Source organism: Siniperca chuatsi, linkage group LG13, assembly GCF_020085105.1.
Source record: "Siniperca chuatsi isolate FFG_IHB_CAS linkage group LG13, ASM2008510v1, whole genome shotgun sequence".
In the NCBI taxonomy this organism is placed as follows: domain Eukaryota; kingdom Metazoa; phylum Chordata; class Actinopteri; order Centrarchiformes; family Sinipercidae; genus Siniperca; species Siniperca chuatsi.
Genome location: NC_058054.1, coordinates 24,818,310 through 24,841,909, shown reverse-complemented (window position 1 = coordinate 24,841,909; position 23,600 = coordinate 24,818,310). Strand labels below are relative to the sequence as shown.

At 38.3% G+C, this 23,600-nt stretch overlaps 1 protein-coding gene across 11 annotated transcripts in view; it reads left to right on the top strand.

The window, feature by feature from the left end:
* The window catches only part of astn1 (astrotactin 1), a 439,680-nt gene that overhangs the window by 104,157 nt on the left and 311,923 nt on the right, over positions 1–23,600 (top strand). For 2 of the 11 annotated variants that reach the window (XM_044219836.1, XM_044219837.1), the window contains exons 6-8: positions 5,137–5,217; positions 19,616–19,765; positions 21,436–21,585. In XM_044219836.1, coding sequence (XP_044075771.1) covers positions 5,137–5,217; positions 19,616–19,765; positions 21,436–21,585 — 381 coding nt within the window. Of the gene's footprint in view, positions 1–5,136; positions 5,218–19,615; positions 19,766–21,432; positions 21,586–23,600 lie in introns of all 11 variants that reach the window. The other 9 variants (XM_044219844.1, XM_044219848.1, XM_044219840.1 and 6 more) reach the window with 7 other exon arrangements.

Here is a 23,600-nt window from a genome sequence, read left to right as displayed (position 1 = left end):
GTTGTTGAGTTAGGGGAAACTTTAGAAACTTTTTGAAATGCTGTCTACGACAAATTCTTAATTATTTGTCCCCCCTTAATAAGTTATTCCTTTCTTGTTAACAGCAGATCAGCAGCACAGATAAGTGCAATGCACAACGTCACGCACACAGTTATTGCTGATGCGTACTCAGGTACTGTGGTTAATCCGCGGATTGGTTAACCTCTCTAATCATCAAAGTAGGCTAAATCGTTAAAGAAAACACTCATACATCAATAGAACACACAATAAAGAAATCACCTTGACATAATTTAAAAGGCAATACAGCCTACAGGGACTCGTAGAGGTAGTGAGAAATGTTCATGCGGGTCTCTAAATCAGAGACAATAATTTGTTTGGTTGGGTGGCGGGTGGATGATTTAAGCGTACATGCTGATCTGGATCACTTCACTATCTGTATCACGGATTAAATTTTCACCTACCTAAAGATCTGAACACAATGCGAGCCAGACTACCTCCAGATGTGGTCAGGCAGATCCGATCACATTCCGATCACGACACATTAACGTGTTTTTCCTTATCTGGATAACGTGTCCGGATACAGATTGCGTTTTAAAAGCAGGTGTAAATCTATCGATCACAAAGAAAATTACATATATGAAACATAAGCCAGAGTTTAGAAGGTTCAGGAGAAGAAGCCAATTTAAACTTGAGGGGACAGTGAAGATTCAGAAGCAGAAGAAAGCTAGCTTGGTGATGGCAGTAGAATCTATAAAAAAATATATAATTTGAATTACCCCTGAATAAATATTGTGATGCATATGTTAAGTACTGCTAAGTACTAAAACATTACAGGATCATCAATATAAAGTGGAATTCCATGTTATTATACATGGTTGCTCATACTTGCTGGTCACTCATATTCATTGATGGAACAACTGTGAATGTGCATAGTGACGCCTAATGGTAGGACTGGTAACATTACAAGCAGACACAGATTTGGAAATTATCGTTATTTATATTGATATTGAAATTGAAACCGTAGAAAATCTACCTGGCATGTTAATGTGTCAATTTTTGTTGCGTTAACGCATAAAAATATAACATGCTAACACGCCGAAACTCTATGCGTTAACATTTCAATTCAAATGTCGTCTAAACACGAAATTGCCAAGATGTTATTTGTGCAAATGGCCTTCCATACATTCAGCCTCAGTACTGATTGTAGGTCACGCTCAGAGCACTGCAAATGTTGATACAAGATGTTTTTTCCTTTTTTCCTTATTTTCAACAATTTCAACATTTAACATTTAAGAATTGGGAGAACCTGGAAGCTAGTTATCCAGCTACTGTTGCCATTGATTTCCACTTTGTACATTATTTTATTATTCTAATACCTGCAACATAATTAGCAGGTAGCATTAGCAGTTTTTCATTTACAATTTTGACCAAATTAGCACACAAGTCAGAACAAACACTAAGGAGATATATACTGATTTTAATTTCAGATTGACTTATGTGCATAGGCTGCTGCCTCATGGACACCTAATACATAGGTATATGTTTCTTTGCCCAGCACTTCGAAAATCTACTCAAAGGCCTCTCAAAAATGAATTGTTGCTAGTGTGAAAATATTTCAACAAAAATGAGGCATGAAGTGGAGGTATTAGGTGTTCAACTTGCAGCAGCATTGTGATCAATGCCCAGCTGCACATATCTTATCTAAAAATATTTATCTCTCACAGCTCCATAGCAGGCAAGAAATCATGGTGAGTCACTGAATGCCACCACACAGGTTTCATCATTGACAACATCATAAATGCCCTTTGGAAAACTCCCAAGGACCCTGAGACATTTTCTAGTTGTTGGACAAAATTTATCAATAATACAGTAAAGAATACAAGTCTGTGTTTGAAAAGTTGAATCAGGATACATAAGGTCTTTGCAGGACACTGAGGATAAACCCAGTGATATAATCTCATGGTATCCTGAGAGATGAATGCCCTTTGAACAGTGAATCAAAACAAATGTTTAGTGTGAATGTGGTGTGAATGTGAAACCTCAATCATATACATCTCTTTGTTTATTGTGGTCTTTTTTTCTAACATAAATCAAACCGTATTTCTTTCCATATTCCCATTCATATCAATGTAAATACGTTTTGTGCATGATTCATTTGCACTCATCATACAGGAAATGAAGAGAGAGAGGTTACAGTTGATGAAATGGAGAGACATTATCCCATTACGATAAACAAGAGAAAAAGAAGGCAGCGACATTTTCAAAATGTCATTTTGGAAATTTTTAGTTGACCTCAGATTATAATTCACTTTCCTCCACACTTGGCTGCACGGATGCTTCATTCTCAGCCAAATTAAAAACAGTTCTGTGGTGTATGTCGCTGTGAACAAATTTTGTGAACAAAACTTTTATTCAAGCAAAAGAGTAAATAATGCAGTAATTTAGAGGTCTTCTCCAAACTGCCAGGAAGGATTGTAATTGTGAAGCTACAACACTGGAACATAAGCAAGGTATTTATCTATGCGTTTATCACAGCCACCTTCCATGTATTTGTTCTAGCAATCATTCATTTTAATTACATTCAGGACTGGTGGAAACCTGACTCTTGAGACATTTTGGTCTCCTGATTTAGAGGAAGCAGATTTCTTTTCTGTCTGACCTTGAGTGTTTCAGTGTACCTGTAGCCATCATGGCTTTCCAGTTATGAGAGCTCAAATCAGAGAAACAGAGTGGAGGAAAACAACATTCAAGCAAACCCTTTTATCAATAATAGAGGGTGAGAACAAAGAGTGAATGCCCCAAACACCCAACAGAATGCAGCACTAGGCACTGTTGGCAGCTCCAAATGGCGGTGTTGGAATATTAAAAACTTTAGTGCCCAGAAATCCTGTAACATGGTTTCAGTGAACTGCAAACAACACAGGGATGTTTACCTCCCAGCTAGTCTGTAAGGCTTCATACTTCATACCAAAGTGATGAAAGAGTCAAAAGGTCTAAGGCTGTGTTCAGACTGACATTAGTGCTGCATCAAAAAAAAAAAACCCTCCTCATTCATTTTAATGAGATCACTGTGTTAGCACAGGTCAAGTTCTCACACAAACGGGTTCCTGCAAAAAATGTAGGGAACGTCTGGCAACGTGCTGCATTGGGCAATCAAATATTTGCAAGCACACATTCCTAGTGATTACTTTTGAATGTGAATGGTAATTATACGGTTTATCCTGTCATGCTAACTTTCAATACTGTAAAATTTTGTATGCTCAGGAAAAAAATCGTGATTTGTTTGAACACAAGTTTTCAAACATGAAAACGAGCTCCAGTATGTGTGTTTTCCTAACAAGGACCTCTTGTGGCCCTGTGCATAGTGACTGTTGTCTCTGCGAAGCAAAGGCAGAAGTAGTGTGAAGTTGTTATAGTACTGCAAATCCTTAAGGAGGAAGTCGGGATGCATGATTGGGTATTTAAAGCATTCAACTCAGAGCACACAGATTATATCCTGTCATCTACCTGTCAATATTGGTTTCTTTTAACAGTGACTTTAGTTTTAGTTTCCTAAACCTAACCTTAACCATAGAGGTGTCAGATCAAAAAACATATGAGTCACTGTTATACAATCGTTTGCATTATGAAAGGGACTGACAAACAGTGTTCTCCTACCAATAGGGCTGCCAGTGAATGCTCATACATATTGTTTTGGAACCAGTTTAGTCATTTAGGTTGGAGGACTTGCAGTTGTGCTGTGCAGTTTTATAGCATCTGTTAAATCTTGAAACTCATGGAGGTACTATTCAAACTGAACTTCCTGGATTGTATTTCACCTTCCTACGTGTAGAAACACACTGTGGCTTGGGTCGTCCACCAATTGGAAGGTTGGCGGTTCGATCCTGTCTTCCCCAGCCCACAAGTCGAAGTGTCCCTGGGCAAGATACTGAACCCCAAATTGCTCCCGAGGCCTTGCCTTTGGTGTGTGAATAATTTACCTTCTTTGAGCTGTGTTCAAGTGTGTGAATGGGGTGAATGTGATATGTAGTTGAAGCGCTTTGAGTAGTCGGAACAGACTAGAAAGGCACTATATAAGTACACTCCACTTACACCCACTCCAAAAGAAACCCCTTTGTTAACACATTGCTCTTTTGGTTCTGAAGGCCCACTAATGTTGGTGAGTCACCACTGGAATTTAACTTCGGCAAATCATAAAAAATCTATATAATTTAAGACCTGGTCACACTAGTATTAAAAATGGCAAGATTTTGCTTGCAGTTGCCAGGTAAGTCAGTGCAAACCTTTCAGGTGGATTTCAACTTTGGTGAACTTTGACACGCTAATTTGTGTCGTTGACCAATAGCAAACTGTTAATGCTGATCTTTGAAGAAACGAGAGTCCAAAACAGAGGAAGAAACCAAGCTAGCAAACACAAGCTAGCTAGCAAGCTAGTTTGCACAGATAGCTATTACGACTGAGCATTCTCAGGCTGGCTAGCATATTAGCGATTTCGTGAAGACACATAAATTAATTTCTCTTTGCCACGTTCTGCTGTGAGTCTTGTACCCATTTGTTACCCATCCGTTGAATGTTGGGCTCTAACAATGGCCACCTGATCAGTTTGGTTACATGGGGTGTGAAGGGAAGCACAGCCTCTGGGGCCACTAGCAGGGTTTCTGACTCTAGGCCTAGTAGCCTACTTTTGTTAAATTTTGTTCATGCTCCTGTTGTAATTATAAGAGATGGAGTGTAAGTTGCAAAATATACACAGAGGTATGCATCAGAAAACATTACAGTTCACACTTTGGCTGAATAATGTTCAAATTAATTTGTTCATAAACAATGTATAACAGATACAGTATGTGTACCTAAGTGTTTGTAACTGGTTGGCAAGCTGTGATTTTCATCTGCTGTAATTTAGTAGGAATGCAACTGTCAATTAACATTTTGCTCCACAAAATCTCTGACACTGATACTGTAAGAGATTAAATATTGTCATTGATTAAATACTAATCTAAATTGTTAGAAATCCATAGAAATTCAACATTATATCATGGAAAAGCAAGATTACCACTTGGTATTTTGGATCTTTGTAGGCTCTAGGTCTCTGTTGTCTTCCTCGAGTAGTCCTTCTCCTGTATCTGTATCTTTCAGTTCGGACAAACCCTGGATCTGCTTTGTCCTCTCCGTGTCAGCCTACCCGTGGACACCACGGTCAGAAAAGAAAAAGGAAAGGTAGCCTCCTAATGAATTCAGATTCATTTTCTTTATTTTGACTGCAAGAATGCAGAATATGAAGCCAAAAAAGGTAACAAAAGAAAAAGAATCCCTGCACACTTTGTTAATTATACTTACTAGCTTGGTATATGAAAATAGAAGGATTTGCTTCCTAATGCACTCAACTAACACAAATACACACACACCACTTTTGAAATTTCAGTGCTTCCAGGTACAGGTTAGTATTCTCCAAAGCCAGCTGCATAGGAATGAGGCTGTCTAAGCAGGCAATTAGATCTGCTCCATGCAGTTTTGAGTTACTGTTGTTGGTGTTTCCATTTTCATCTTTCTCATAAAATATGCACAGATAGAGCTATTGTTGTCCTCAGTGGACAACGTCTGTGCATGTGTGAGGAGGAGGCAGGTAAGGTAATGACTCTTTCCCTTTTTGCTGAAGATGCCCAAGTGCCTCTCTTCACTCCATATGTCAGCACATTTAATGGACTCCAGAGTTACTTCTAAAGCAACTTAAAGTACCAAAGTTGCCAAATGGGAGAAAGCGATGTCAGAGGGAGTGAAGGGATCTTGCCCCAAGCCTCAATCAGATTTTTATGATTCTTATTGCTGAGCAGGTGTATAATTTAATCCTAGTTGTGGACCATACAATATAAAGTTACTGATGTCTAAATTAGTGGATCAAAGGTCAATGTTACGTTAGAGTTATTGTACATCTGCAAACATACCAAAGGTTGCCATCATCACTTAGTCATGAATGGTGATGACGACATAAAGATGACGTCAGAAAATGAGATTATAAGACTAGAGTGTATTTATGGGGTGTCTTGTCATGGGATAAATGTCAACTAAATGAAGCCCCATTTGGAATGGAATTATTTCTCTAGGGGAGGTGGGGTGATTTTTTTCTGTGATTTAAATCCTGTCTAGAGCAACGTCCTTGTATTTTAAAATCGATCTCTGAGTTGTTCCCACTGAAAGAGCTGCTTCCTTCTACTTTGTTTTCCTTTTTATAATCAGCTCAATGTAAAATTTCATTTTTGTGTGAAAATTGAGTCAAAATGTGATATTTTTGCTAATCTGATATAAATATAATATATTTTTTTTTACATTTGGCAAATTGGCATTATTAAAAGTAAGCTGAATTAGCTTTTATGAGTTCCTGCTTGCAATGTACCAATGTGCAACTATCACTGTCACTTTGATACTCAAGAAAACTTAAAAACGCAATGATCCTGTGTGCACTGACGTAAAGACGAGCTACTGTAACAAAGAGTTTCCCTACGGGGATCAATAAAGTATTTCTGATTCTGATTCTGATTCTCAGGCAAGTTCTGAAGCGTCTTTTTTCTGTGATTTAAAGCTGATTTATGGACGTTTATTTCCGATGGACATCAGAGTTAATGATATCCTCAGGAATCGTAAGTCACACTGAATGACATCACATCATTATGTGTTTCATGTCTGTGTGTTAAAATTAGATTGAGTCATTCTGAGAAAGATTTTGATTCAAACTTATCACACACATAATCTTTGCCTCACTTTCTCCCTCCCCACGGGAGGCTTTTGTCTTTCTTTTTTGGCTTTGTCCTGTGGAATATCTATGTCTATTGCAGACCATATCAAGTAATTTCCCAATGGTTAAAATGTCGTCCAGAATGATGAGTTAAATTACAGAGTAGCAAAGTAAATATTTCATTCCCCACTTCCCCCTGTAATCTCTAGTCTAACCTAGTATAGGCCTTTTTTACATTTAACTTGACATGGAATGTACAGGGGGGAAATGATGTTATTCATCTCACCTGTGCTTGTTGTCTGCCACTGTAAATAAGGAAGAAAGGGCTCCCTGAAAGAAGAAAAAAAGATGAAATTTGAACCAACAAGTTTTCCGGGTCTAGAAATCGGATTATTATTTTGGTTCTGCATCGTTACAGCAATAGAGGTGGAAGATGAGCCCGCTAGCAAGGATCTAGCCAGCTGATCCACTGGCTAACATTAGAGGCAACTTTGAATTTGAATTTATGCATAGTTTTTGTTGGCTGCACTTGCTTTGGCTACATATGTGTGTTGTCTGCCTTGGTGATGCTCTAGTTACTGTTGATTGTATAGGAAGCATTATTTGACGCTAACTTAATGTATTTGTACATGCAGAGCCTGCTGTAGTGTCTTCTTTAGCCTATGTTATTGGTTTAGTGTTTGTTATATCCTAACATCAAGTGTTTAATGGTCTGGCTTTTGTGCTGTGCTCTCAAGAAGAGTCAGTCATTGTTGTCGTTATAGGTATTTTAATCATATGGGAATACTGCCAACAAGTATATGTCTGTAGAAATGGAATTTTTCATAGCAGACATTTTGAACTGTCATAGCAGGTAAAGCACAGGTGTAATCAATTACATTAAGGATGGCACCATTAAACCATTCACAGCAGGACCCTGAAAGTGGTAAACCAAACTGGAATGCAACTGTTAATTAATGCAGTAAGTTACATCTGGGATTTTTCTGCTAAAACAAGTCAAAATATGTGCTGTGTAAAAAGTCTTTTCCCAGGAGAACATTGGGATTGTTCTGCTATTGACCCATATTATTTCCAATCTCGAATATTTCATATGTGTCAATTTATATTAGAAACCTGTCATACAACAACTGAAATATTTTTGCTGCTTAAAAATGTGGATCAATTCCACAAAGTATACCTTGTTTCATTCTATCTTTATATTCAATTTGTATTTTTTTATTTTCCAATTTCCTTTTAATATATCATTACATGGGAAATATAACTTTTCCTCCCACTGCCTTTGTTCTATACTTTTTAATATCAAAGTCATTAGAATAATTAGAGAAGATACATTTCCAAATGCTCAGCTGACACAGTATAAGGAGGATGACTTAGGCTTTTCTTTGAGAAGTAGGCAACAAGTATCATCTGTTGGTGAGACTTAAAAACCTTAAAACTCATCTTTCATCTCCTGTAGTTCTCCTCTGTTCTCTTTTCCAAACTACCCTGTTTTGTGTCTTGTACATAATTCTGTTTTGTTCTTTGATTTTCAGTATAAATGTCGCCTCTTTTCTTTTACCAAATATGGAAATGCTCAAACTCGGGTTTATCTTTCTCACAAGGGCAACAGTATGCTTTTAGCTTGATTATTTGTACTGTGTCACAGTCCCTGCAGTAAGTCATTGGCATGACAACAATCTCCCAAAATACTGGCTTGTCTTCAGCCTCTGAAGCTGAAACAATGGTTGATTGTTTGCAAACCTACCACACCCTTGCTTTAATTTTGCAGATATTTTGCAAACATTTGCAGACTTGCAATAAAATCTTACGCTTATTGGGAAGGAGAAAATCTGGGAATATGGGAATGTGTCAAAATATCTACATTTTCTAGTGCATTATAGTTAATAGAAAGCTATTTTGACTGAAATATCCTGGATGTAGAGAAAATTTGTGCTTAATTTCTGAAAATTTAACTTCCAGCATTTCATTCCTTTAATTGAAGTCTTCTAGGAGACAGTGTACATGAAAAGTGTGCTATGTATGTCACATATTGTACTGTATAATCTTTTCACACTCCCAAAAGTTAATTAAAACAAAGAGTGGAGAAAGCTGCCAAATCATTATTGTTAGCTCTATGAGGACTTACATGTCTGGGGAGGGGGTTTGGTTTGATTCTCTTGCTCTTCTTCAAAAGATGAACACAGGTGGTAGCCTTGACTAAAACATTTGTAGCCAGTCATTTTCTCGTACACCAAAATTAAACTTTAAACCTGTTTATGACAAGTGGGATTTCGAAGATGCATTAGTTGGATGGTATCCATCCTGTTTTTTGTTGCTAAAGATACTGTGGATACTGCTTTTATAATACCCAAACACATTGCAATTACAGTTATAATTTGCACTCATTATTTTAACACCCTTAATGTAATGTTTCTATAATGCACTGCAGGCAGGTGAATGATGTATCAGCAATACTGACACCTGTACTTCTACACTGTAAATTACCAGATCATATTTTCTTCTTTGTGGACCTTTTTACACAGAGCCCAGTGAGTGTAATGGAGGGGGAAAAATGTGCACACGACTTGGATTTAATGCAGTTTTGATTTGGACAGCGATAAATAGATATACTTTGGATTTTGCCTGTTTGACTGTCAAACCATTTTTCTATTGATTCTTCTGTTGACGACTTTACCGATTAATCAATTAATCTAAACGATTCATTTTCCTCCAAAAAATCAATTTGACCATTAGAGTTAATTTTATTTTGACAAATTGTATGCCATTGTTTAATGCAGCACAAAATGTAAACAAAGGTTTACATATTAAAGTGCAAAACTGTAGAAATACACACACACGCTGCCACCGTCAGTCATCGTGTACCCAGCTTCCACATCTGTGTCTGACACGAAGCGTCCTTTGGTTTGTGTTCATTTGTTTGAGAGAAAGTGAGACAGAGAGACAGCTGTGGTCGAGCTACATAAAGAGTGAAGAGGGTCGGTGGGAGAAAGCCGGTGAATTAGTGAAATAAAATGTGGACTCGAATGAGTTATTTTGTCTTCATGACACCTGCTGGGCTCGGTACTTGTACATCCTGCTTAGAATATTTAGAAGTCAGCTATGTAGAACAGCTATTCATTTATCTTTATGTACATAATTCATAGTTTTGTTTTCAGGAAAATTTGGTACTTTAATTTTTTTTAAAAATTGATTATCTTTCTGGTTTTTGAATATTATAAAAAACAGGAAAATAGTTTCAAAAGTCAGTTGTACAAAGTCAGATTTCAGTATAGCATCTGCAGCAATCTGTAGTTAGCCACTTTATGGTGTTATCAATTACTCTGACGGATAATCAGCTGCACATTTGCATTTGCACCACATTTGCACATGCATTTTTCTCTTTCCTTTCTATTGCTGGAAACATTTTCTCAACTGTACTCATTGCAAGAGGAACTTGTTTTCTGTTAACTGAGGTGATCAGTGTCTTCTTGGAGCAGAAAGCACAACTTTCGCATCCTGAGGACATACAATCCAGATGAAAATTATTTAAACTTGATCTGCTCCTTCTTTTTAAATATAAAAGTATTTGTCTGTCTGTGTGTGAATGACTTTGGCTTTTGCATTTGATGCATTTCATTTTTATTTTAAACGTATGTTCCTTTGTTAATTAATAGTGCTGATAATGGTTGTCTTTCTGTCACAAATTGTTGTTTTCATATGCTGTTCTAGATAACAGTCCTGTTGTTGTTTCTGTTGCTGTGACATCCTCTTGAATTGTTTATGTGTCCACTTCTTCTGTCAGGATAGATTGTCATTCTGGTGACATTACACTCTCTCTCTCTCTCTCTCTCTCTCTCTCTCTCTCTCTCTCTCTCTCTCTCTCTCTCTCACTCACACTCACTCTGCTTTAGCACCCTTCCATATTTATAGAACTGTGGAGCACTGGACATAATAACTTTTTTGGTTTATAAGAGATACTTGTGCCTGCTGTGCCTGCTGAGTTGTGGGTGAATATCCTGCAGTGAATATTTAGAGGGGCCTGTCTTGTTTTCATAGCAGCATTGAGCGCAACACCTTTTGGCTCTTGTTTAATAGAGCAGGCTGACGAATACCTGCTGTGTGAGATTTAGGCTTAGTTCCTCAGGAAACACTTTTATTCTCCTCTGTAAGCCAGGCAGGAACACGCCATTATATTTCAAGTGCTGCTCCTATGATAAAACTTCACTACATGTAAGCGCCAAGTTGAACCTGTGAGTCCTGTGATACCATGGACTTTTTGGAAAGCATTTAAAAGAACACTTCCCACTAATTGGAACTTTTCAAACTTTGTAATTAACCTTCATAGTTGATGTGCTAATGTCCCCTTTTGATGTTTAAAAAAAACATTTTGACTTTGATATTGTGCTATAAATGTTATTTCAGTAAATTTCAGCTGCAGATCTCTGTGATAGGTCAGCTTGCACTCACCTTAGAAGCTGTAAGGTACATTTTCTCTTAACTGCCTCCAAAAATACTTTTCTTCTTGTACATCACACAGAGAGACATGCTGTTTGCACTATGAACCACTTTAAGTTATTCCAGTGCAGTGCTGTTACATTGTAGCCAACACTTCTTTTATGTTCTCTCTTCTCTGCAACTCATGCAGCCTCAAAGCTGTCCTTGACAGCTCTGCTCTATTCAGGTGTTTAGAGAGCCACTTAAAAGCTTAATTTCCTGTAGTTGTGAACTTGAAAATTCTAATGAAATACCTCCCAAATAACAGATGTCCTATTTGGGTTGATCTCATTAGAGTTGAAGTTGAGGTTTTTGCTCCGTTTATTAGAATGGAGCATAACAATAACTAAAGCCACTATGTGTAGAATTTGGAATTTTTCTCACAGATCTGATCCAGGGACACTGCAATGAATGGGCTGAACATTACACAACGTCTGCACAGATTTTCAGCAGGATTGTCTCACATAATAATTCTATAGTGGCTTTAATGTAGGGGTGGGGATGGCAAGTCAGTGATGTTAATCAACAGTCAGTGTGGGATTCTGGGCTCTCTAGGTTAGCTTTTCATTAGTGCTGAAATGATTAATTGATTAGTTGATTGACAGAAAATGTATTAACAGGAATTATGATAATCGATAAGTCATTTATCAAGCAACAAGAGTAAGGGTCAGGTTATGCTCAAACATAACTGGTTTGTACAACGTCTTGTCCGACCACGTAAAAAATCAGATGTGTTTATAGTTGTTCCGAACGGCCACACTGGGAGTTGGAGTGAAAAGCTGGCCGTCATAGAGAGAGGGGAGATGTGATATTGTTTAGATATGGAGAAGTTCAATCCCTGGCTCCTTTCCCATCTCTGCAGAGCTGGCCAAAGTGGGTGTGAATGCCATTTGTTGGTTTCAGAAAGTTACAGAAATGGTTGGACACAACCTCCCAAATTCCGATATCGCAAAGGGGGTAGGGGGTGTTTGAAGCTATTCAACCATCCGATAAGCAGTTCTGAAGAATTATACTGGCAGCGTCAGAGTCTACAGCCATGCTAGCAGCTATGTGAGAATGTACTTAGGCACAGCAGTGCATTGAGCTAAATGCTAACGTCAGCATGCTAAAATACTCACAGTGACTATGCTAACATACTGATATTTAGCAGGTTTACCATCTTAACCATCTTAGTTAAGTGTATGAGTATGTTAATATTTGCTAATTAGCACTAAACACAGAGTACAGCTCATGCTGATGGGGATGTCATTAGTTTTTCAGATATTTGGTCATAAACCAAACCAGTATTAGAAGACAATTAGAATTTTGACCTGAAAACGGTGCTGGATGAAAAGTCAGAGGATCACCAAAATCTTGTCTGTACAAAACAGACTGTCTGTACAAAATTTTGTTCCAATCCATCAATTAGATGTAGACATATTTCACTGGATAAGTGACCTGCTGGTTGCGCTAGAGGAAAAGTCAGGGGGTCATCAAAGTCCCAAGGATTCATCCTCAGGGGACCATGAATGGTTGTACCAAATTTGTAAGCAATCCATCCAACAGCTGTTGAGACATTTCACTAGAAAACACAAATGTCAAGAGGAAAGGTCAGGGGATCACCAAAGTCTTTAGGAGTCATCCTCTGGGGATCACGAATGTCAAGAAAGAAAATTTCATGGCAGTGCATCCAATAGTTGTAGAGATATTTTAGTCTGGACCAAAGTGGTGGACCAACAGACCAACATTGCCATCCATAGAAGCATTTGATGGTTCCAACTTCTTAAATATGTGGCTCCTTTGCTTTTTCAGATTTTATATAATTTGTAAACTGAATTCCTTTTCATTTTTGACTATTGGTTGGACAAAATAAGCAATCTCAAGATGTCACCATGGGCTGTCAAAACCGATTTTCAACAATGTTTTGACATTTTTGTGATCAAACAATTTAATCATTAATCAAAAATCAGTAGAATAACCAATAATTTAAATTATTAATTTCAGCGTACTTAAAGTCAGACTAAGAGAATATAGACTACACTGACAAACACAGCAATCATGGGCCCAAAAACTGCAAACCAGAAATCAAATGTTTGCCGGATCCTGGCTAAAGCTTTTCTTGAAGTCTCAGCAATAGGCTATATCTTTGTTCATTAATGGACTGTTTTGATTAAAGATAATTATAAATGCTCTCACATGGATTTGGTCTTGTTCAGAAGTATTTGAGGAACTTACCTAATTAAAGTGAAAAATCATTGTCTGTGTTTTTTTGCTGTCCAAGTTTTATAAATAGTGTTTCTGAGCTCCTGTCAACGATCCTGCCTGGATGTGACAGTTTCTTAATAATGGGTGTTATTTAATATCTATTATTTGTTGTTCTGACATTTTTGCCTCAGTTCTTTAGCTTGGTTAATTCCTTCAACTGAGTCTGTACTCAGTCTAAGGGACACACTCTTACAGGATCTGTGTCTCAAATCAGGGCCGCCTACTTTGAAGTCTGCATTTCATCACTGAAGATATTCGAACAGACTGTCCTATTCTGAAGTCTCATTCAAATGTGGCCAAGATCTGTGGCCTTCTTTTTACAGAAATTGGAAGACACAGCTGCCACTTGTGACCCTCTGTATGTCACAATCCATTCAAGTTAAGTTTGGGAATATGGGACCAAATCCTATTTACCAGTTGTTTTTACCTCAGGTGGTCATTGGTCTATGTGTATTGTAAACTCAGGTACCATGGAGCTTACTGGATCTTGCTCTCATATTTACCATTTTGTTGGCCATTTGAGGCTTAATTGCTGCGGGTAAACTTGGAACCTTTCAGCCTTCTTGCTTGATCAGGATACAGCATTATTATTTGTTCTCTGTAAAGCCAGAGTGTCTCATTTGCTGAGGAGCAGCATGTTTAGCCCACTAGCTTTCTTTCCTCTGAAGGCCACATCTTTATAGGCTACATTCTCTGAAATGGATGACCCTTGAATCAGGACATATCTATAGTGCTGTCAATGGCATAACAACAAATGTTTCATGCTTAGTACACATTTCCATTGCTCAGAAAAACTAACATGCTCTCAATACATTGTAGAAATACACATATTCAGGCCTTGTCACAAAGCATATCTCTGAAAGGCCTCAGTTATTATTTTCCAACTGGGTACTGTCAGAATAAAATATTTTTAAAGCAGAGAATGAAATGTCTACATCTCCCTATACTTATATTACAGTATACCAACCTCCTTGTGGAAAAACCCTGCACATTGTCACTTTCTACAGCGGCAAGAGGAAATTTGAATTATTTTTGATGCACAACAAAGATGGCAGAACATCCAGACTCGTGCTAACACTACTTACTTTGACACAACGCGCAAAATAATTTTGCGAGCACAAAGCCTGCATATTGTACAGACAATGACTTTATGAAAGGACTGCAGCTTCTGTTAAATTATCTCATGTACTGTAGTTTCATCTGTTGTGAGATAAGACTAAGTGGCTGGCTTGCTCAGCTTGCGCAAAATTGATCCAAACAAAATCTATAGTGTGCAAGTGAGTTTATAAGATATGGGTAATTTATCTGTGCAGCTGGCTCCAGATCAGCTAGTACATTACCTGTCAAAAACATATTGCAACCTCTGCTTTGTCTTTGAAACTCTGCCATACCTAGAGAAGTGCGGGTGTGGGAAAAAAAAGTACAAGATGTTATCAGACAATGTTGGTCCGTCGATCGGGCTGTCCACTACTTTGGCACAAACTGAAATATCTCAACAACTATTGACTAGGTTGCCATGAAATTGTGTGCAGACATTCATAGTCACCAGATGATGAAGCTGACTGACTTTAATGAGTCACCACCAGAAAGTTGGCATTTTTGGGTTTTAGTCAATTGTCTAATAAATTTGGTGATGCCCTGATCCTTTAATTTATGCTTGACTCAAGATTAACAGATATTGATTTATAGTTTGATATTGCGGTGAGCAGAAAGTTTGCAGTGGAAATGGTTTTGAGAGATGTGTGTTCCCAAAAAGGAGAAAACCACTGAGTCACTCTTCATCTTCCTTAATGTTGTCTTCACTATCAACAATCTCTATCGGCAACAGGAACTTGTAGGAGAAAACACAAGCATCCCAAGCTGACGAGTCATAGTCCTTCAGTTCCCACATGGTATCTCTGTTCCGCCATAACCCTGATGTGTAGTTACATTTTGATGAGGCACACGTCAGATTTAATAATAAAGCAATATTCACTGCACAATTTCCCCCCAGAAATGTTTACTGGCAGGGAAAAAAGTCCTCTGGAACAGTATTCAGTGTGCTATTAAAACTGCAGTGAAATGAAGACAAGTGCAGTGATTGGGGAAATGGAGCTACTTCTTCAAACATACAATATGTTCCAATAACTACAAAATAAGAACAAATAAGTAGACTTTAGTTTAATATAAATCATGCAGGCACATTTTGATTGTATGTGACACTACACTATATCCCCCATTTGAAAAACAAATTAATTTCCTCTGTTATGTTTTATGACGTTACGTTTATGCCTGCGCATGTAGCCCGTCGTGACTCCTTAACACACAACTATAAATACAGCTTTACTCTTAATTAAAATAGCATTTTATTGTCTTGAATTTGACACTGTTTTGCATCTTTGCTTCTTGTTTTTTAGTTAATTTCATCATACAGCTTCAGTGCGTACATTGTTGCTCTTAGTAGTAGTAGTAGTACAGTATTAACAGCATCCTGGCCTGAGTGATTGAGGCAGCAACATAACAATGACAAAAACATACTTAAAGAGGAAATACATTTTCAAATGGTGGATCAAGTGTAGTGTCACATACAATCAAAATGTGCCTGCATGATTTATATTTAACTAAAGTCTACTTATTTGTTATTATTTTGTAGTTATTGGAACATATTGTATGTTTGAAGAAGTAGCTCCATTTCCCAAATCACTGCATGGGGATTTTATTTGTCTTCATTTCACTGCTGAGTTTTAATAGCACACTGAATACTGTTCCAGAGGACTTTTTTCCCTGCCAGTAAACATTTCTGGGGGGAAATTGTGCAGTGAATATTGCTTTATTATTAAATCAATCGTGTGAAATGCTGAAACAATGGTGTCATCAAAAAAGCCTTCCCACTTGTGAAGTAAAGCAACGCCAACATCTGTGCTGTCAGATAGTCATGGCTGCCAATAATATTTACACTACGCATTCATATCTTCAGTGCATATTGTTCTAAACCCAACAATATTAAAAAGCTGATGAAGCTGCTGTCATGAAAAAGTCCTTCTTAGTTTGTCACATTGACATTGCTGCCAACAGTGTTTTCATTCCTTAATTTTTTCTGAGGGATCTTCTCCAGTTTAATCAAACACTGTGTCTTGTTTGGGGATTTTTAAAGCTCTTGTCACTGTGAAACCTTAGCATGAATTTTATTTCGGTTCACATATATCCCGCTGAGGCAGCAAATCTTTGCTGCTTTGATGGATTTTCCCCCTCAGTTCGTGATTCGCAATCCGCTAACACTTGTAAGACAAGCTTCAATACATGCCCTCTAAATATAGCTAATGCCTCTGCTAAAACACACTCAGCTGAAAGGCATTATCGTATTGTAAGAGTAGTTTGTTTATCAAACTGTTTTGTACCTCAGTCCTCATTCTTAAGATTATATTGTAGCTTTAAATGACAGACCAGTCAGGCTTTATTCATTGCTGATTTTTGCTATTTCCTACATTGAAACAAGAGAGGGACATACTATTTCACCAAAATACAAATTGGAGAATGATTTTTTTATTTAACAAGTATTCTTCTGTCTTCCTTTCCACTGGAATTGAATTTTTTTATGAAGGCTTGCGTTATTGACTTTTTCAGGAATTGCAACATGAAAAAGGTAAAAGGAAACAAACCAACATATAGAAATATCAAGAGTCATGTTGGTATTGTCTGACGAAAGACCACAGCCAAATATGTCTTGTACGTGTTTAGCTGTTTATTTAGTCTTCATCTCACATACTGTATGTATGTCCTTTTTCCATCTATATTTTTTAAATGGATTACCTTTTGCAGCCTCCCCCAATGTCACTTACCCCATTTCCCCCTAAATATTCCTATAAGTGACAAAATATCAGATCTACAGTATTGCCACCTGTTTTCAACACAAAGCTGTGTCAAGCTGCTACAGATAGATACTATGAGAAAAAAATGGGTCAGAACTGGTTGTTTACTAATGTGCGATGATAAGCACTGATAAAACAATGTTCATCACACTAATTGAGTGCCAAATAGCTAGGTAGTTAGCGAATAAGTACAAGAAGACAGTTAAATAATGATTTAACTATAGCAATTTTTGTGAAATTGCATATTTTTAAATCAAGAACCTTACCATTTGACCCCCCAAATCATACCCAAAGACAGGATGAAGCAACAAGTAAAGTTCTAAGAAATCTTATTGTTTTGACCCAAAAATGGGGATGGTCATTGTAAGATACGGAAACTTTTTAATAAGGATAATCCTGTTTGGTTGTCTGTTTCTGAATCCTTTTCTTTTTTGATGCAGGGCTGTGTTTGAAATAGGTGGCAGTAACCTTATAACAGTTAACAGTCAATTTATGGCAATGCATTTGTACCATCCGCTCCTTACTCAAGACTGACTACAAATGTTGCAGCTTTTTTTAATACAGAATATACAAGCAGGAAAGAGCTATATAAAATTGGATGGAGCATGCAGCTAATATGATACAGCAGCTTCCTCCATTCCAAGGACAGCACTGTCAAGATTTTTCAGTTGGTCAATGGTGTGAATTTGCATGTCAAAGGTCACCAAAGTTGACATCTGCTTAGAAAAGCAGATGTCCTCCATGAGCAAATTCACTGATTTCAGTTTCCACTGAAATGAATCAATTTTCGTACCAAAAATTAGCATTTTTAAATGCTGATGTGACCAAGTCCTTAGGCACATAGTTCAGTCTCAAACTTATCCAAAACTATTGAAGCTACAGTATAGCACTTTTAAAATCAAGGGCGTCACTTTGTGTTGAAAAGTGGTGGGGACATAAGGGCTCAGATTTTTTGGTCGTCGTGCGATTTTAGGAAATGTAATGGGGGGATCAGTATGAGGTCGGAGTAGATAATTTACGGTGGTTCTGCAAAAAATTCGCACAACAGCACATCAAAAGGCCATAGCCAAGGCTACTACAGTGTCATCAATACGAAAATAGTCAGCATAAAACGCACAATGTCAACCGCACAAGTAACAGTCATCCATCACATCCACAGCTGCAACACCATGACAATCGAACAATGCCAAAGTCACATCTGCTGTGGAAAGCACCAGGGCATATCAGTCAGCCTGGTGATAACAATAGCCAATATCACTGCCCTAAAATATGCCTTGTTGTTTCGATGCTGCATACTTTTTTAACATTCAAGAAACAGAGAGTTCAACCAATCATGACTCATTCTAAGCATAATGTTTAAACATCAATATGTGAGAACTTGAATGAAGCGCTTTGAGTAGTCAGACTAGAAAGGCGCTATACAAGTCCAGTCCATTTACCATTTACCATTTGAATTAAACTGGAGTAGGGATTAGATTTTTTCAATTTATTTATCATGTTAATTTTAAAAGAAACTCAAATTATTGATTAGATTTTTTATTCTTTTAACAAATCATGCTTTTCAAAAGTGATGGGGACAAAATCAGCCATTTCAAAAAGTGGTAGGGACATGTCCCCAGCGTGACCAGTGTAAATTACACCTTTGCTTAAAATAATGATAAGGTAATGAGATACACACTAGAATTTTGTGCAGTCATTCAAATTTGAACCGTTCGTTTATGCAACAGCACAAAATTTTCTGTAACTAACTTCAAAGATCATATCATTACTCATTCATAAATGTCACAGCCTGTGTACAGTACATAATGCATGGCCAATTCTGTCCTTGTATTAATATGAGGAAGGTTTTAAATTTGCAAACTCACACATCCAACTTGGTTTTCTACATTATTATATCACTTATCTTCCATTGTGTATACTTACAATATCCACTGTGAAAGGTTCACTCTACAAGGCAAAACTTGCCGATATTTAATAAACGGTCCAAGGTGAGGTACTATTCACTCAAATTGCATTCCCCCCAAGGACTTCTTCAGCAAAAACCCATTCAGTTAAAAAGCACAGACCAAACTCAAGAAGCTTCATTTTGTACATTTCTGCACCCATATCTGCTGGCAATTATTGATTGAAGAAAACTTTTATGCTCTGATCTGTTTCCACACTAAATCCAGCAGTGACTTCATCTTCTATTCTGGCTGCCTTTTCCCTGCCTTCTCTGTGTGAGCAACTTGAGGACAAATTCCCCACTATTGGGCTAGAATTATTTTTTTTTTCCTGACTGTAGGTGTATTATTTATTTCTTTATGTGTGAATCCAACAGCGGGTTCAACTTTCTTGAACCCAGACGGCGACTCTGGGACAGAGGCAGACAGCGAGCCTCAGCTGGCCTTTTACACCGACCCAAACCGCAGTCGCCGCCGGAGTCGAGGTATGAGAAATGGTAACGCCAACAGCGCGTGGGGCTCAGGGGGTAAGGAGGACTCATACACCTACAGACAGTTTATCCCGCCGTCTGATGGTATTATCATCGCCACGACGCATGACAAGTAACCTTTACAGTGCATAAAGCAGATGGATGGCTCCAGTGTTGTGTGCTCATGATTTAGACTCCTGAAATACTGTACATAGAATTTGTGTATACAGTATGATGTGTGTATACATAGGTGTGTTTAGAATGTTTTAACAGTGATTGTGAGCATGTAACACTGATCTCAGTGCATCTGCATACAATCTTGTTGACTGAAATCAAACAAGACGAGATCAGAGGCTTTCAGTGCAGAATATTTTGATATAGATTGCATCTTACTACATGAAAAACGCTATATTTTGAAATAATATTACACACGAATATTATTTCTAAGGAGGATTCTGTGCAAATGCTGTCAAAGTGAAGTGGTGCAGCATGCTTTATCCGTCAGCATGCAATGTTCTTACAGCTTTGATGTACAGTAATGGGGTGTGAAAGAGAGACATAGGGAAAAAAATAAAATAAAGAGACAATGCCCTCAAAATAATAGCTGCTGTCAGAAGGCGTTACAAGCCTTTACAAGGCCTTCAAGCCAATTATTCCCCCGTCATATGCACAGGTGTCACAAACACGGCGAAGCCTCCAGAAATGTAACCAACACCTTTAATTAGAGCGAGGCTTAAGGATAGAATCAAGTGGTTGCAACACTGCCCTAACTATGTTGTTTAGATCCAGAGGCGGGGATGATTCATGAGGCATGACAGAAGTATTTCTTTAAGTCATAGGAATGATGAGAGGAAGGAAGTGAATATTGAAAAATTCCACTTTTTTATGTAATAGCCAAATGTATAAAAATGTATAAATGATCAACTTTAAAAAAGGATGTCAAAAAGGTGGATTATGCCCCACATCCAGTTTCTGGGTTACTTTATTAAATAAACTAGCTTTATACATAATACGATAGGTCAGCTTTCTACTTTGGCTTTTGTTTAAAGGATCGCCTTGGGCAGCTTTTGAATGAGAAAATTCTGCCAGAGTAATTTAAAAGTGACAATATAATCTAGAGTTATTCTGCTAGTGAAAAAAATAACCACTTTAAACAAAAAGTGTGAGTGGCTTTATTCAAGGTCACTGTGTGATTTGTGTGTGTGTGTCTGTGTGTGTAAATGCATGTATGCATGCCCCTGTGGGTATGAGGTCACGTTTAACACTTTCTGTGTTGCACTCTGGAGTAAAGCAGATAAGGGAAGCATTCTTGCTCTGGCTGTGAGGGAGAGCAGAGGAAAGAGGGAAGGTTGCAAAAAAACCTCTAAACCATTTATATTTAGGCCCATGTCTCTTTTTTTTCCCCACATCCTAGTGTGGCTGTTAATACCCTTAAAAGGTAAACCTTATTTCTGTGCCACTGAGCTATGCCTAGTCTAAACCTTCTAAAGGCTTGAGGTTTTTGATCCAAAGGTCCTTTTCATGGGTGCTAAGCCCATTTTTTGGCTTGTTTGTAAAATGACTCCCTGTGTAGGCAGTGTGTGTATATCTTCATGTGGCTATGTGCATCTATGTTTATGGTATGGAGGGGTTGTGTGGAAATCAAAAGCGGTCACTGCTTCACATATCTCTATCTTTTGTTGTTCCCACCACTCCCCACTCCCTCCCTGTGTGTTTGTTTCCAGCAGCAGGTTCCCCACGGAGCCCCATCAATAAGACCACCCTGACTTTGATCAGTGTCATCAGCTGCGTGATCGGCCTGGTTTACTCCTCTCACCTCTCCTGTAGCCTCTCAGTCCGGGTAATCCTACATGTGCCGGAGCACCTCATCGCTGATGGTAAGACTTTACACCAGCCTCAGATTATGGATGCAGCCTTTCCACACACACACCTCTGTGAGCGCTCAAAACCCAGGGGGCTGAACTGGCATTTTTCTGCTGCTCTTCAGGGAGTTCAGCTCACTATATCTCTCATACCGAGTGCCTACGTTTTGCTGTCGAGCTGCCAATTTACTTTGCTCTCTCAAAGACAAAGGTAAATGCCAGGTTGCCCACCCCCTCCCCAGGTTTCCCATGCGAGACCACACAGCAGATGTGCCCTCAGAACATTGGAGCACATTAAGGCCGGGTCGCAGTGACCACCCCGCAGCAAACCCTCTATCACTCTTCCCCTTGTACTTTCTGATATGTTGAACCACCTCACTAATGAATTTCAATGTAGCACCTGCAGAAGAAAAAAAAAAAAAGCACCGCAGGGGCCAAGCACTGGCTCCTGCTGGCTCATTGGCATTTTTCAGTTGTCACTGGAGTGAGCTGGCAGTCCAGATATATTATAGACTGTGACTAGGCTCACTCATCTATCATCTGGAGGTCTGATTTGATTCGGAGCGCTGCTGCTTTCCGGTGGTATACACTGGCCTGCCAGGGAGTTATTAAAATTCCAAGGAGGCATCCAGGGAGGGAACTTTGAAAGGAGAGATGAAAGATGGCGAATTTGCCTGTTGAATTACAAAACTGGGATCGATTTAGAATGTTTCCATAAATGTCTCCACAATCTCATCAGACTTGATTTGATGTCATGGTGAATCAGATGAAAATCTGGATTCTACCACTGGGGAAAGAAGCTATTAATGCCAACAGCTGCGCATGTGTCTGCCTTCAAATACTGTGAAGAAAAGCACATAAATATAGAGTCACACCTTTCTCCTTGCCTTTCACATCAGGGAAAGTAATCATCTGGAGATGTTTGTGTGTTTATGCAGGATAACAATATCTACTGCTATTCAAGATACATAACAAAAGACAGGACAAACTTTTCTTTGACTAAGTTGGAGATAGAAAGTAAAATAAAAATGTGGCTGAGGTATATTAAAATTTTATTTTGCACGATTGTGTTTTGTGGAAATAAGTTTTCTACTACTATCTGTCTCTTGTCCGAGACGTGTCAAAATTACATCTAGAACTATCTCTAGGGGACACTTGGTGGCCCAGTGGTTTATTATATATAACGTGCCCGTACTGATAGCGGCTGAGGACCTTTGTTACATGTCATCCCTAGCCTTGGTCTAAAATACTACCATCCTGGATGGCCATCTGCCAGAACCTGAACATTTCAGTCACTCAATAAAATTTGAAAGGTGTTGAAAATACAAACTCACCGAATGGTAGGGAATTTTAGCGACTGAAAAGGAGGGAAAAATGCCTTCAGGCCAGGGCAAAGTGACAAACAAGCCAAGAGTCTGCAGCCATGCTAGCGGCTCGGTGAGGCTGTGAGCTAAATGCTAGTGTTGCTTGGAGCTAAATGCTAACATCAGCATGCTAACATGCTTAGAGTGCCAATACTATCAATACCATCTTAGTGCAACCTGTTAACATGCAAACATTTGCCAACTTGCAGTGAACACAAAGTTCAGCTGAGGCTGATGGGAGTGTAGTTAATTTTGCAGGGATTTGGTAAAATTTGGTCACCAAATACCTGGCCAAACTAAAATGTTGACCAGATGATGGCCCAAGATGAAAAGTCAGATGGTCACCAAAGTTATTACAATTCATCAAGAGGGGAACCAAATATCATGGCAATCCATCCAATAATTGTTGAGACAATTCACTTAAAACCACCAATGTAAACCTCACCTCATTAGAAATCATTCTCTGGGAACCATCAATGTTTTTACAAATCTCATGGCAATCTGTAGACCCATGTTAAATTATAACAGGTAAACTACCGAATGAAACGGTAGACTCATTTATCTTCCAACCACCAGTGGCAGCACTGAGTGCACTGCGTCTGAGCAGCACACCAATTGTGGGTGAGTAATAAATCCTGCTCCATCTTTTATTTTACATGATTTGTT